At 37.4% G+C, this 13,818-nt stretch overlaps 1 protein-coding gene across 2 annotated transcripts in view; it reads left to right on the forward strand.

The window, feature by feature from the left end:
- The window catches only part of CDKL5 (cyclin dependent kinase like 5), a 143,535-nt gene that overhangs the window by 128,592 nt on the left and 1,125 nt on the right, over nt 1-13,818 (forward strand). Inside the window, exons 15-18 of one of the 2 annotated variants that reach the window (XM_036439589.2) lie at nt 580-703; nt 8,007-8,106; nt 12,192-12,314; nt 13,505-13,621. In XM_036439589.2, the coding sequence (XP_036295482.1) occupies nt 580-703; nt 8,007-8,106; nt 12,192-12,314; nt 13,505-13,621 (464 nt within the window). The remainder of the gene's footprint in view (nt 1-579; nt 704-8,006; nt 8,107-12,191; nt 12,315-13,504; nt 13,622-13,818) is intronic. The other variant, XM_036439590.2, reaches the window with a different exon arrangement.

Genomic DNA, 13,818 nt, shown 5'->3' on the forward strand with positions numbered 1-13,818 from the left:
ACTAAGTGAACATCTGGAGACAGCTGCCATTTCAATAATCTTACTAAATCTAATTGGATGAAGATTTAGTGGTATCACTGAAATGATAGATGTTTCTAGAATATTTCATTGTACTGGTCAAGAGTCAAGTGAAATGGTGTCATTTATCTTGATATCCAGCCTGTATATTCTTTTTGTGATGAAATTTGCAATATGTTTTGATTTATGACCAAGCTTAGAAATTGACAGAAAAAAATAGTAACCCTCACCCAAACAGCAGAAAGTATTTACTCAAATACAATTTGGTTTTTCTTTGTTTATTCCTGGATTGAGAACTTGCAGAAAAGGTTGTATTCTTGTGCAAGTAACCAAATTTCTTTGGGATTTAGTTTAACAATATATATAGCTGGTGCTGCCTCCAAAGTGTCAAGACTTAAATGGTAGTTTGTATGTCCCAGCACACATATTGTTAAAAATCACTTCAAACTAAGGATAGATTTTGCATAGTTGGGTTTTATTTATGTGAGAAAAAATGCAATGGGGTAACTTGAATACTGCTTTGACCAAAACAGTACTACATCAGTGACTTTCTTTATCTAGTGCCATCTCCACGTCCAGATAATTCTTTCCATGAGAATAATGTGTCATCCAGAGTTTCTTCCCTGCCTTCAGACAGCAGTTCGGGAACTACCCACTCAAAAAGACAACCAACGTTCGAAACATGGTAAGGATTTTGGTTTGTTTCTACCCTTATTTTTTCTAACTGGAGATTTGAGATTTTAAAAAAATTCTGGGTAAACATTTAGCATTCTTTCTCATGCTAGGCCTTTCTTTCTCAAGAGAGGTTGTTTGATAAGGAAAATGTGATCTGTCATTATTTGTAATGGTTTATTTCAAGTGCAGCACTTATATTAAATACCATGTAAAAGAAAAAAATTTCCTGGTGCAGTAAATACCTCATAAGTCTTTCATTGCGCTCTTCTGATATGATTGATGTCTTTCACTGTCTCCTCTTTTGTTGTATTGAATCACGTAGCAGACACTTTGCTTAGCAGTTTGTATACACTATAGTGTTCAGTTCTCACAATCAGTGTTTGAAGTAGGGGTGGCTCCCACTCTACATATGGGGAAACCACAGCTTTAAAAAGGTAAGGAGCTTGTTGGGTGCTGGACAGCCAATAACAGGATCTAGTCCTACATGGATTCTGACTCCATGGCTTGTATATTTCATCTCTATGCCAACTTACTTTTTTAAAGCTTTAATTATATATTTCAGAGAGAAAGAGAGAGGTAGAAACATCAATGATGAGAGAGAATCAGCGATCAGCTGCCTTCTGTATGCCCCACCTTGGAGATTGAGCCCGAAATCCAGTCATGTGCCCTGACTGGAAATTGAACCATGACCTCCTGGTTCATAGGTCGATGCTCAACCACTGAGCCATGCCCAGCCAGGCCCAACTTACTTTTTCTTTTCTTTTTTTAAAAATTAATTTCTTTATTGATTAAGGTATCACATATTTGTCCTCAACCCCCCCATTCCAATCCCCCACCCAATCCCCACTCATGCCCCCACCCCCCTATTGTCCTTGACCACTGGTTAGGCTCATATGTGTGCACATAAGTCATTTGGTTGATCTCTCCCTTTTATTCCCACCCTCCCTTTGAGGTCCAACAGTCTGACCCATGGCTCCTTATCTCTGGGTCTGTTCTTGTTCATCAGTCTATGTTGTTCACCATTTCCCCTAGATGAGTGAGATCATGTCCTACTGGAAATATACTAATTGCACTTGACAAAAAGCTGTTCCTAAAGTGTTAACTAAAATTTTTATTGGTAGTCCATCTCAAGATAAAATCTCCAAACTTACTTTTTTCATGATAAAAAGAGAAATGAGAAAACAATTGTGTATGGTACCACAGACATTAAAATGTGCCAACTTTGCTAATCCTTTTATCTTCTTGGGTCATATGTAATAAAAATTTAGGGAGACTATAATGTACATCAAGTCTCGGAGGATATGACTGGAAGTAAGGACTTTTTGAAAATAGTAATGTGGACTTTGTTTTCTCAGCGGCCGAAAGACTGCCCAGAATCCAGATGTGAGGGGCACTTATGTGCACTTCATAGAACTACCTACCAAGTTTTCCACCAGTAGAATAAAACGGGGCATTGCTGTAACACACTGAATTTAGAATGAGACCAATCTGTCAGAGAGCCCATCTCTGGTATTGGCAGAAGCCACAGACAGGCTTAGGTCAGTTCTCCTAACCCCGTGTGGTTTCACAATTTGGACCCTGTTGGCAGGGTTATTTTGACATTTCATTGTTACTGTGCCCAATAGTGAAAATAACTTAATTATTATTTTTTTGTTCTGTTAATCCTCACCCGAGGATTTTTTTTACTGATTTTGAGAGAAAGTGTAAGGGCGGGGGAGAGACAGAAACATCAATGTAAGAGAAAGACATAGATTGATTGCCTCCCACATGTGCCCCGACCAGGGGTGTAGATTGAGCCTGCAGCTGGAGTATATGCCCTTGACTAGAATCAAACCTGGGACCCTTTAGTCTCAGGGCCAGTGCTCTATCCACTGAGACAAACCGGCTTGGGTAATTATTTTAAAACTATAATAAAAGCTATTTTTAAAGCTATAAATAATTTTTCTTTTATAAGCACACTTAATATCCATTGCTTTATTTATAAAATGAGAGTTTTAATATTAGTGACAACTAAGAGGGTAGACTTTGGAAATAGAGTACCTTGATTAATGTCACTTCCTGGCTATGTGACTTTGACATCCTTTTCCTCATCGGTAAAATAGGGCTAGGAAGAGCATCTCCTTCACAGGGTTAGTGCTGATTAACTGGGTTAAAACATCAAGCATCTAGAGCAATAACTTCTTAATGTCAGCAGTGTTCACCATTCATGTCCTGTAACTTCAGTATGACTGGTCACGTGTCTCCCTTCCATTTACTCTGCTGACAAACTTCAGTACATTCTTTATGTGACTGTAGACAAGATCTCCTATACCTTAACCTGGGAGCACAGTTGCAACTTATTTTAATTATCAGCATTGACAGTTTTCAAGTGTGGCTTTAACAAGACTTGAGAATAGTGTCTAAATTATGAGAATATGGAATTACCAGAAAAAAATGGTTTTCCTCTTGTTATTGCCTAATGGATTAGTCATGGTTTAAAAGAGTATCAATTATAGATTGAATCCTGTGAAAATTAGATAGATCATATCAAAACTGAGTCCAAATGTGGTATAAGTGGTACTCACAACATACTGCTTCTGTCTTTTTGATAATCAATTTGAGTAGAGCTTGTTTAGACCTGGGAATGTGTGGAAAACTGAAAACCGTTCTAAAAAATTAGAGACACAATTGGGACATTGAACTTTAGACAAGTTTCCATTGAGTCATCTGTACTCTGCTGCTAGTCCTAGGAGGCTCGAGAGAGTACCAGCTCATTGGTGATGAATTTCAATATTCTTTTGTTCCCATTACCTCTCCTGATATTGCTGCTATGATATTTCTTCATGCATCACATCTAACTTACTCTAAGTCATTTGTTAAGCTTGACTTGACTTGATGTTTTTTTCTTAAACAAGTAATCTCATTTTTTCACCATACTGTGTATATTTGAAAGAATTGCAGCTTGATAATTGTTACAGAAAACAGTGGATTGCTGTTTCTAAATTACTACTTTCCTAAGGGCAGTCTGTTTCTCCTTGATAGTAGTACTTAACATTTCTTTGGGGAAGAGAATGTTTCTACAGGGTATACATTTTTTGTAATGAAAAAAAAAATCAAGCTGCTAAGTCTTATAAGTAATAAATAGATATTGTAGTATACTGTCCAGAATGGTTATTCTGGCCATCTCAGCTATCTAGAATCCTTATTTATAAAAACTAGGATGCTTTTAATTTGCTTAATGTGTAAATATGTTTAGAAAGCCTGCTGTCAAAAATGGGCTAAAAATTGATGCTTAAAACAGTAAACCAAATTAATGAGAAATCCCAGTGAAGAATTGCTGTCACTCACTTGTACCATCCCAGGCTTTTTCTTCTTGTAGAGTTATTAATATATTGGTGTCCATTATTGCTTGTCACAAAATTATTCACTGATTTTCTCTTCTCAAACATTATTGACACTGCCAGAGGAGGGAAGGTGGCAAGGAAAGTGTTACAGAGTAATTTATGCCCCTCTCCTCTCCAGTTCACCTTCATGCTGCTCCCAGCAGGATTCTGCGGAAGATTCTGAGGTCTGACCCTCTCAAACCTGTGCGGCTCCTGCCTGGAGTCTGAGCAGCTTGAAGTCACACTCCTGTTTTATTTTTCTCTGTAGTTCCAACACCTAGCACAGGGCCTGGCACATCAGGTACTCTATAAATGTTGGTTGACTTTGATTCAGTCGGTTTTAAATCATTCCTTTTTTAAGTGAGTCTTTTGAATTCTCTTTCCTCTTGACCAGTTAGAGAAATAGCTGTTGTGTGAAATAATGCTTGAGTCCCAAGACAGTTCAGAAAGCAGCCTGTTACCCCCGCACCATCCTCACCTCTCACCTCTCACCTCCGCCATTTTATTAATGTGCCAGGTGGCTAGCTGGGTCCTGCTTTTGTGGTTCCAACAGCAAAGTATGCTGATTCTGCTGTGTTTCTTAGAACCCTCACATGACTGAATGTTTGGCCTGGAATTGAGTTTAGGGTACTAGTCTGTCTTTAGGCTTCCTGCAAGAGGGTTTCATCTCCTTAATCTCAAAAGTACTTGCCATAAGAAAGTGTGGCCGAAATCCCAGTCTGCCCTTCGGACAACAATGTTTTCCGCAGCACCACAACACTGCATGTCAAGAATTTTTAACTTTTCATTCATTTCATTCTCACCCATTCCACCCTGTCTGAAGTTTTTCAGGTTTCTAAATTGTAAATCATTCAGAGTTCCAATACTAGTCATTTCACTGGTTGTGCTGTATTACAACACTGTCATTTCAGAAGTTGGGAATTTTGATGATGTTTAAAATTACAGGTCCTAATGAGTTTCAGGAACACCTGTGCCTACAGTACATGCTTTTACTTCCTTGGGATTCCCATTAACTTTTAGGCTAAACACTTTAGAAGAAATTATCATTTTTCCTTTAAACAGTCATGGTTTTTAGTTCCTGTTTCTCTCTCTCTCCCTCTTTCTCTCTCTCTCTCTCTCTCTCTCTCTCTCTCTCTCTCTCTCTATATATATATATATATATATATATATATATATCCATCCCCCTTGTTGTCTTTGATCTTTAGTTCTTGGCTTTTCAAGTCAAAAAATTTTTGTCATTTCTAAAATCTTTTTATTACACTGCAGTACATTTGGTATTGAAATTAAAAAGAAGGAATGGTAAATCACCAAAATAATTCTCTTACCCAGAGATAATAACTGTTAAGATTTTATTTTATTTCTTTCTGCCTTTTTTTAAAGTATGTATATGTAAGCACATATTCCTTTTTTTAAAATACAGCTAGACTCATATTATGTAGAAAGTTTTGAATCCTGCTACTTTCACTTAATATTTGAATGTTTTGGGGTATTTTTACTGTAGTTGATTTCTCATTTCATTCCACTGTGATCTGAGATGCTTGATATGATTTCAGTCTTCTTGAACTTGTAGAAACTTGTTTTGTGTTCTAACATGGGGTCTATCTTTTTGAATGATCCACGTGCACTTGAGAAGAATGTATGTTCTGCTGCTGAGGGGTGAAATGTTCTATAAATGTCAATTAAATCCATCTGATCCAGTGTGTCCTTTAGAGTCACTGTTTCCTTGTTAAGTTTTTGTCTGGGAGATCTATCCAGTGAAGTCATTGGGCTGTTAAAGACCCTACTATGACTATATTGTTGTCTCTCTCCCTTAAAGTCCTCTAGAAGTTTTTTACTCTATTTAGGTGCACCTATGTTGGGTGCATATATGTTTACCAGAGTTATATCCTCTTGTTGGATTGATCCCTTTATCGATAGTATTATGTAGTGACCTTTGTTGTCTCTTGTGATGGCCTTCATTTTGAAGTCTATTTTGTTGGATATGAGTATTGCTACTCCAGATTTTTTTTCTTTTCCATTTGCATGGGAAAAAATTTCCATCCCTTCACTCTCATCCTGTATGTGTCTTTTGTTCTGAGGTGGGTTTCCTGCGGACAGAATATAGTTGGGCCATGTTTTTGTATCAATTCAGCCACCCTATGCCTTTTGATTGGAGTATTTAAATCCATTTACATTTAAGGTTATTATTGATAGGTACTTATTTATTGCCATTTTAATTCTCTATGCTTAGGTTTCTCTCTATATTTCTTCTTCTCATTGCAGCAGTCCTTTTAGCATTTCTTGTAATGCTGGCTTGTTGGTGATGTACTCCTTTAGCCTTTTTTAAATTTTTTGATCCTGGAAGCTCTTCATTTGACCATCTGTTTTGAATGATAGCCTTGCTGGATAGAGTAATCTTGGTTTCAGATTCTTGCTTTCCATTACCTTGAGTACTTAATGCCATTCCCTTCTGGCCTGTAGAGTTTCTGATGAGAAATCAGGTGCCAGCATTATTGGAGCTTCTTTGCTCATGTTTTCTTAGATGTTCTAGTAATTTCTTTACAGTTAGGTATTCTAAAACCATATATTGTATATGAATAAATTGTGTCACCATTAATGTTTCTACTTTTGATTTTAGGGAATAGTTAGCAGAAGGAATCCAATCATTTGAGAAAGTGGTTTTCCACAGTCATATAGATATTCAAATGTAAAATAGAGCAAATAAAATGTGCCTTTAAAAAAAATAAAATCAGTTGAGTTGCTTTTTAAAGACTGTAAGTTAAGTAATACAGGTAACCAACTTGTTGGGGCCAAGCTATCTCGATTGTTGTCTCTTAATATTTCTATTTGTATTAAAATGCCTGGGTAGAATCTGAAGCATAATGCCAGTGTTTTCAATTAGAGGCTTTTTTCTGGAAGAGTGCTTTGTACTAAGCATTTTTCCTGTCCAAATTTTTCTTACCTTACCTATTTTTATTTAGTACCAGAGGCCCATTGCACGGATTCATGCACCAGTGGCGTCATTCCAGTATTCAGTCACTTAGGCTTTTATATATGTAGATTAACTTATAAATATAAGATTTTTATAAAGGAATTTTCCAGCTTCAGGCATTTTTTACTTTTATTTATAACTAGAGGCCTGTGCACTGGTGGGGTCCCTTGGCCTTGCCTGCACCCTCTCACAATCCAGGACCCCTCAGGGTATGCTAGAGAGCCGGTTTTGGCCTGATCCCTACAGGCCAGGCTGAGAGACTCCACTGGTGCCTAAATCTGTGCACCAGTCCTCAAGTATGCATGTAAGATCTTTGATTAATCTCTTCCTGTCCTCCCCTCTCCCTCTTTCCCTCTGAGATTCATCAGTTTATTCATGTTTCATGCTTGTGGTTTCTGCTCCTGTGTGAGCATCTGTCCCCTAGTGGTCAGTGCACATCATAGCTACTGGCCAGTCAGCTGGTCGGCCAGTTGGCCAGTCACTCAGGCTTTTATAGAGAGAGATGTTTCTGTAGCAGCATTTTGTTTATTTGTTTTTTATGTTCAGTACCTTGGCAAGCCACTAATAATGAACTTGTCAAGCTGGTTTTAAGAAGGTAAATAGAAAAATGAAGATAATGAAAATGTTTCTGCTCTTTCCCTTGGAGGGTTGCAGAAAAGGCATTCTTTAAACCGTGTGTTTTTTAGACTCCTAATTCTGAGGTTTTCAACAGCATGAAAATGGTCCTGCAGCAGAGTTACAGATCATTTGTAATAACGCTCAAATTGCTAGTTGGAATGAGTCTGTGCCAAAGGCTAATCATTAGCCATGGTTGATTAGATTCAGTTCCTCCTGTGCTTTTTAGTCACTTTACCTATGTGATTGAATCTTCATGGTTATTTGAACCAGATGTCATGCATTTTTCATATTCATTATATTTGTCATAGAATGGTAGGAGAATGGTTGAAAAATCAATATGATAAAAATGTCTTCCCATTTAGGAAAGGTCCTGAAAGCATTAGTCATTCCGAACAACTCAAAGAAAAGGAAAAACAAGGTTTTTTCAGGTCAATGAAAAAGAAAAAGAAGAAATCTCAAACAGTAAGTAGATGGCTAATTTCTATATATGGTACAATGACAGACGAGTCTATGTTAGTCAATGGGTATTTTACATTTCGTATGTGGCAGTCAATGTGAATGATTTTTTTTTGAGATCTTACATGCATGTACTGTATATGTTTCTCAAATTCTATACAACTGTCCTTCTATCACCGTGCGTCTTTTAGACTCAACAGAATCTCTCCAGGAATAGAAAAAATTTAATTTGGATGAGAGAGAACACTTTAAGCCTCTCTCAATAAATATCTATGTGGACTTGTAGTCATGTAAAACCTATGAAACTATAGGATTTACTTCTCTCTGGGGCTTAACAATATGTGGAAACTCAGTAAATGGTTTTGTTTTATTTTTAAATCTGAAAAGTTATAACTAACCATCCTTCATTATTCTCCTTGGCTGGTTATCTAATTCCCATGTTGACAAGTGCACTTCTGGGCTGCAGAGTCACCAAGAGGAAATAGCATTTGACAGTTCAGGGCTTGCTTTAATAGGAAGACATGTATATGCTGTTATTGAACTGTGAAATAGAATGAGTCTTAGCTCCTGGGAGCCCTCCGCCTGAACACAGGGCTGGCTCCATGGAACTGTGCATATTACAACATTGAACCATGCAAGCAAGGATTCTGCTGGTTAGTGACATGAGAAAACATGGGGAAGCCAGACCTCCAGTTCAGCGGGTGCTTCTTTACCCACGTGAGGCCTGCTTCCCCCTTTACTTTATGGCATCTTCCAGACTACACTATGTTGAGTGGGTCATTTTAAATGATTTTGTTTCTATTTTCACTTCATACATAATTAACACTCAGTTATTTGGAAGGGTAAAAAGATTCAAGTGGTTAGTAAAGATGAAATAGATGATAGTATCAAAGAATAATAGCTGAAGTAAGAATTTCTTACTTCACAGATGTTCTAGAACAGCGTTTTTCAACCGCTGTTCCGCGGCACACTAGTTGTTGCCTGGTGTGCCGTAGGTGCAGACAAGACAAGAATTTTATAATTTTTCACTATTTTGTTTACTTAATATTTCATAATAAAGTAATTATAAAATACTTTCTTTGTGTTTATTTGATTCCTATTCAAGAGAATTACTTTATATATAGTCAATATAGGCACAGAGTTAAATTTTTTAACATTTTCTAATGGTGGTGTGCCTCGTGATTTTTTTCATGAAACAAGTGTGCCTTTGCCCAAAAAAGGTTGAAAAACACTGTTCTAGAAGTATTGGCAATTCTTCTAGATTAGCTTTCTAGATTATTCTTTCACTTGCTTGTTTGTTGAATTTATATATTTCATTATAAAATAAATATGAGCTCATTACAGAAAATTTGATAAAAAATGATCATTTCTAATCTTATCACTCTATTACAACTAGTATAATATTAGGATTTTCGTATAAGTCCTCTTAGTTTTTTAGCCTATGCATATGTTTATGGGGAAAGGTGGTTTTTTAGTTTATTTTTAATAATAGTAATCATTCTAGTACAATTTTGTATTCTGGCTTTAATAGTGTATGTATCAATACGCACAACATTTATGTGCTACACAAATTTTATTATCTTCATTTTAATGGCTGCATGATATTCCTAAAGTGTTGTGTGTGTTTTTTTAACTTTTATCTCTAACTGAAACTCACTTAAAGCAGAATTTCAAGTCAAAATGTCGCTGGATGAACAAAACAGACTTAATTTCATGTAGAAAAGCTCAAAATATTTCAAGTGATAATAAATAACACTTTTATCATTGTCTATAGAGCAGTTGTCTATCATGAACATTGAACTTAGACCACCTCCTCATAACCACTCTTATTTTTATTTTGATGTGTTTGTTCTTAACCTCTGGTCTATAGCCACTTGTGAGGTGGTTAAATGGAAGAAAGTGGCAAAAACTTAGGAATTGAAGGTGTTTTGTATATAGATTTGGATTTTGATGTCTGTCTGTCTTAGACCATCATTAAATTGAAAGCCCCCAGCTCATTGTGGCCTAAGTCAAGTGTGTGTGTGTGTGTGTGTGTGTGTGTGTGTGTGTGTGTATATATATATATATATATATATATATATATATATATATATATATATATATCGATATATATGTTGAATGACTCTACTTTTCAGGATCTGATTCAAATTTTAGATGCTGAAATAATATAGGTTAAGAGAAATAGGAAAATTATTATTCTCTAATATCCTCTCCACTTGAACATACTTTTTTAAGGTTTTCATACATATATATATATATATATATATATATATATATATATATATATATATATATATTAATGTTTTTATTGATTTTAGAGTAGGGGAAAGGGAGAGAAGGATAGAAACATCAATTATGGGAGAGAATCATTGATCAGCTGCCTCCTGCACTCCCCCTACTGGGGACTGAGCCTGCAACCCAGGCATGTGCCCCAACCAGACTATAACCATGACCTCCTGGTTCATGGGTGGACACTCAACCATTGAGTCACACCAGCTGGGCTATACGTTTCATTTTTGGTCTGTAAAGTAACTTCAAAATATCTCTATACAGATCACAGTGCCTTAAGCCTTGCAAACCAAAAGTTTTTTGTACCTCTGATTTTTTAGTTTAAAAAAAAATGTTTTTAAGGACTTCGGTATCTAGTGTAAGATTTCCAAAGAGCACTTAGTATATCCTGCTAGACCTCAGCCTCCTAAGCCAAGCAGTTTAACTCTGTCCCCTTCACATGAACAGAAATAGAATTAAAGTTAGATTTTCCACTTCCTAGAACTCAGCAAAAGGTAACCAAGCTTTGAAAGAAGGAATGCTTTGTAGCATTTGCATAAGGTTCAAGAAAGGGGAAACGTGATGCCCAGGGCACACACAGAAACAGGACATTTTAAAGCCTGGATGGATCCTCAAACTAGTCTCACCCTTTTATTTTGCTGCTATAGGAACTACCCAGGCGAGTTGAGACCTACCCCAAGTTGCACTATCAGTTGAGAGAACTAAAGGCGGGTTCTCCCATCTAGCAGGCCCAGGCTCAGTCCCACCACCAGCCCCTTCTCTGTGGAGAGCCTCAGACCACTTGTTCTTTGGGACTCTCTTGTGGGCTCCTTAGTGATGCAAGTTAAACTCATGGGAACAAGCAACTTCATGGGCTATTTTACTTACATGTTCTCATACACGCAGCCGTGAAAGGTGATCGGAATGCTTTCATATGCATTCTAGTTCTCTGAGAACTGAGATAACCACAACAGGGAAAAGTGGTGCCAAAAAAATAATTTTATATTATAAAGGTGCTTGCTTTGACTCAAGCAAATCTGGAAGCCGCCTTGGGAAATCTGGCTTCAGTTCCAAATCCAGAGAGTTACATAAGCCCTCAGAGCATATGGTGATTGCCAACTTGGTAGTTGTACCCAAGTTAGTATCTATCTCCACTGGTAATCATGCTTCAGTTTAAAGATTGAACTTTCTGTTTCTTCACTGTGAAATCCCGTGTCTGCATTGCACCAGATATTTTCCATGGGAGAAATATTTCTGACAGCCTAGAGCTAGGCTTCTTCCTTGAAGGTAAAATCCTGCAACAGTGGTCTTCATCTTCCAAGTGATGTGTTCTGCTTTAAGAGTTAACCATGTTCAAAGGGTCTGTGCTATCTTTTTTTTCCTAATAGGCAGATTGCATGGCAGATTATTTAATTGCAGAAGTCTTCTCTAGCAATTAGGAAGAGATTGAAGTTCATCAATAGCTCTTTAAACACAATTCTTTATAATAATTATATTTCTGATCATAAGCCCTTAAGTGTTTTGTAAGCTTAATGTGAATGATGTGTGTAGGTTTCTAAGCATCCCTTCAGTAGGTATTGATCATGACCACATGTTTTCCATATATGTAGAAGTTTTGGCATGTCTTAATTATATTGTTGGCATCTTTGTGTCCAGGTGAGAAATGACACAGTACCCCCTCTAGATACACACATAGCACAGGCATTCTTTCAGGGACTGTTAATATTTAACAATGCAAGGGCTTCCAAAGGGCTAGAAGTTTCAGTAAGGACATCTTTTTTTCTCTTCGTTTGCAATTAGTTTATTTGTATCTTATATTGCAGACAGATTCCACCAACGGGGAGAATCCAAGCATCAAGAAATCCCTCTTTCCTCTCTTTAATTCAAAGAATCATTTAAAGCATAGTTCTTCTTTGAAAAAGCTTCCTGTAGTCACTCCACCCATGGTACCCATTTTTACATACGGTAGCCCTGAAAACTGCTCCAGTAAACTTGTTTTACTGATGACAACAGCATGTCTTTTATTTTCATGGGGTCATATTCTCTTTGTGCTAGTTAAGTACCTGAGCCAGTTCCATAAATTCACTGAGATATAAATTATTTGCCATTCTGGATATTCTGAATTAGTTGAGGAGATTGAAGTATAAAAGGCTATTGAGCAAACAAACTAATAAAAGGCTAGTTTGGGTTGTCTAATTAGCCAATTGTTGGCAGACAGCTTTCATAAAACCCCTTATTTCCCGTAAAGAATTCTATTAACTTATAATTCACAAATATCTTTTTGTTTGTTGCTCACAAAGTTTGTTAATCCTTGGTTGGCAGTTTATTTCTTTGAAACCAAGCTGAATTGACCAAATTGAGTGAGCTTGCTGGCTCCATGAAAAAAAACAGCTTCTGTTAGTTGGTAATTTGTTTTTTTCTTGCCTGGCTCTAGCTTTTGCTGGTCACCGGGTTAAAGCCAGGGCTTTGTTTGGCATTTGAGTTATTCTACCGTGTTCACCAAAATTGGTGAATGGACCAGTTGCATTCGTGTGGAATTTGTGGCACAAATTTCCAGCATTTTCACCATGCGTAATTCTAGACCCAGATTCTTTACTGGGCAGTGTCTTGTTATTGTGATTCAAACATACTTTTCCACTTTGCTACCCTTGAAAACCTGCTAGACTTCTTTGAGTACCACCAAACACAGTGTCCGGATCATTTTCCCAGCAGGAACAAATTTTTGTTTTATTGAACTGGTTCATAACCTAACTGCAATGTGGAATGAGGATACGACAGCAATTCCTGGTACAGCCCGATTTAACTGCTCTCTCCTACAGCGACCAAAACTAACAGCATGGGAATGCTTTGGAGGTTGAGGTTTTAACAAAGCTGCATGACATCTGCCAATTTTTCCTAATTCAGGGAAAATTATTAAGAGGGCAGCAGAATTTAACTGGCATCACTTGCATTGTGAACATTGGGAGAGTTTGGGTTTCTTTTTTTTTTTTTCTTGGTTTTTTTGGGGGGTGCTTCTTGGGGAGGGTTGAGTTTGGGTTTGATTTGATTTGCTTTTGTTCTCCTCTCGGGCGTGGTTGCATCTCTTAGTTAGGCTTATTGGTATGCTGACTGAATCCTTGTCGGTATCCTGCTCCAGGTGCCCAACTCTGAAGGCCCTGATCTTCTGACCTTGCAGAAAGCCATTCACTCTAACACCACCACTGGCAGGCCAAAGGAGTGGCGTCCTGAGAAGATCCCTGATCTGCAGCCTCAGGTGAGTGGCCCAGGCATCACTCCCAGACTTAGACTGCAGTGATCGTCTCTCCTAATTGGAGGGGGCATAGTTGGAAAATGTAGTCCGTCAATGTCTCAACGAGTATTAACATCTCCCCAGAATATCCAGGTGTATCTTGGGGGTCCAGATGGATCTGGCATCAGTGAGCCTTGTCCTAGGGCAAAAAAGTAATCTTC

The sequence above is a fragment of the Pipistrellus kuhlii genome, unplaced genomic scaffold (assembly GCF_014108245.1).
Source record: "Pipistrellus kuhlii isolate mPipKuh1 unplaced genomic scaffold, mPipKuh1.p scaffold_m20_p_16, whole genome shotgun sequence".
Taxonomy (NCBI): domain Eukaryota; kingdom Metazoa; phylum Chordata; class Mammalia; order Chiroptera; family Vespertilionidae; genus Pipistrellus; species Pipistrellus kuhlii.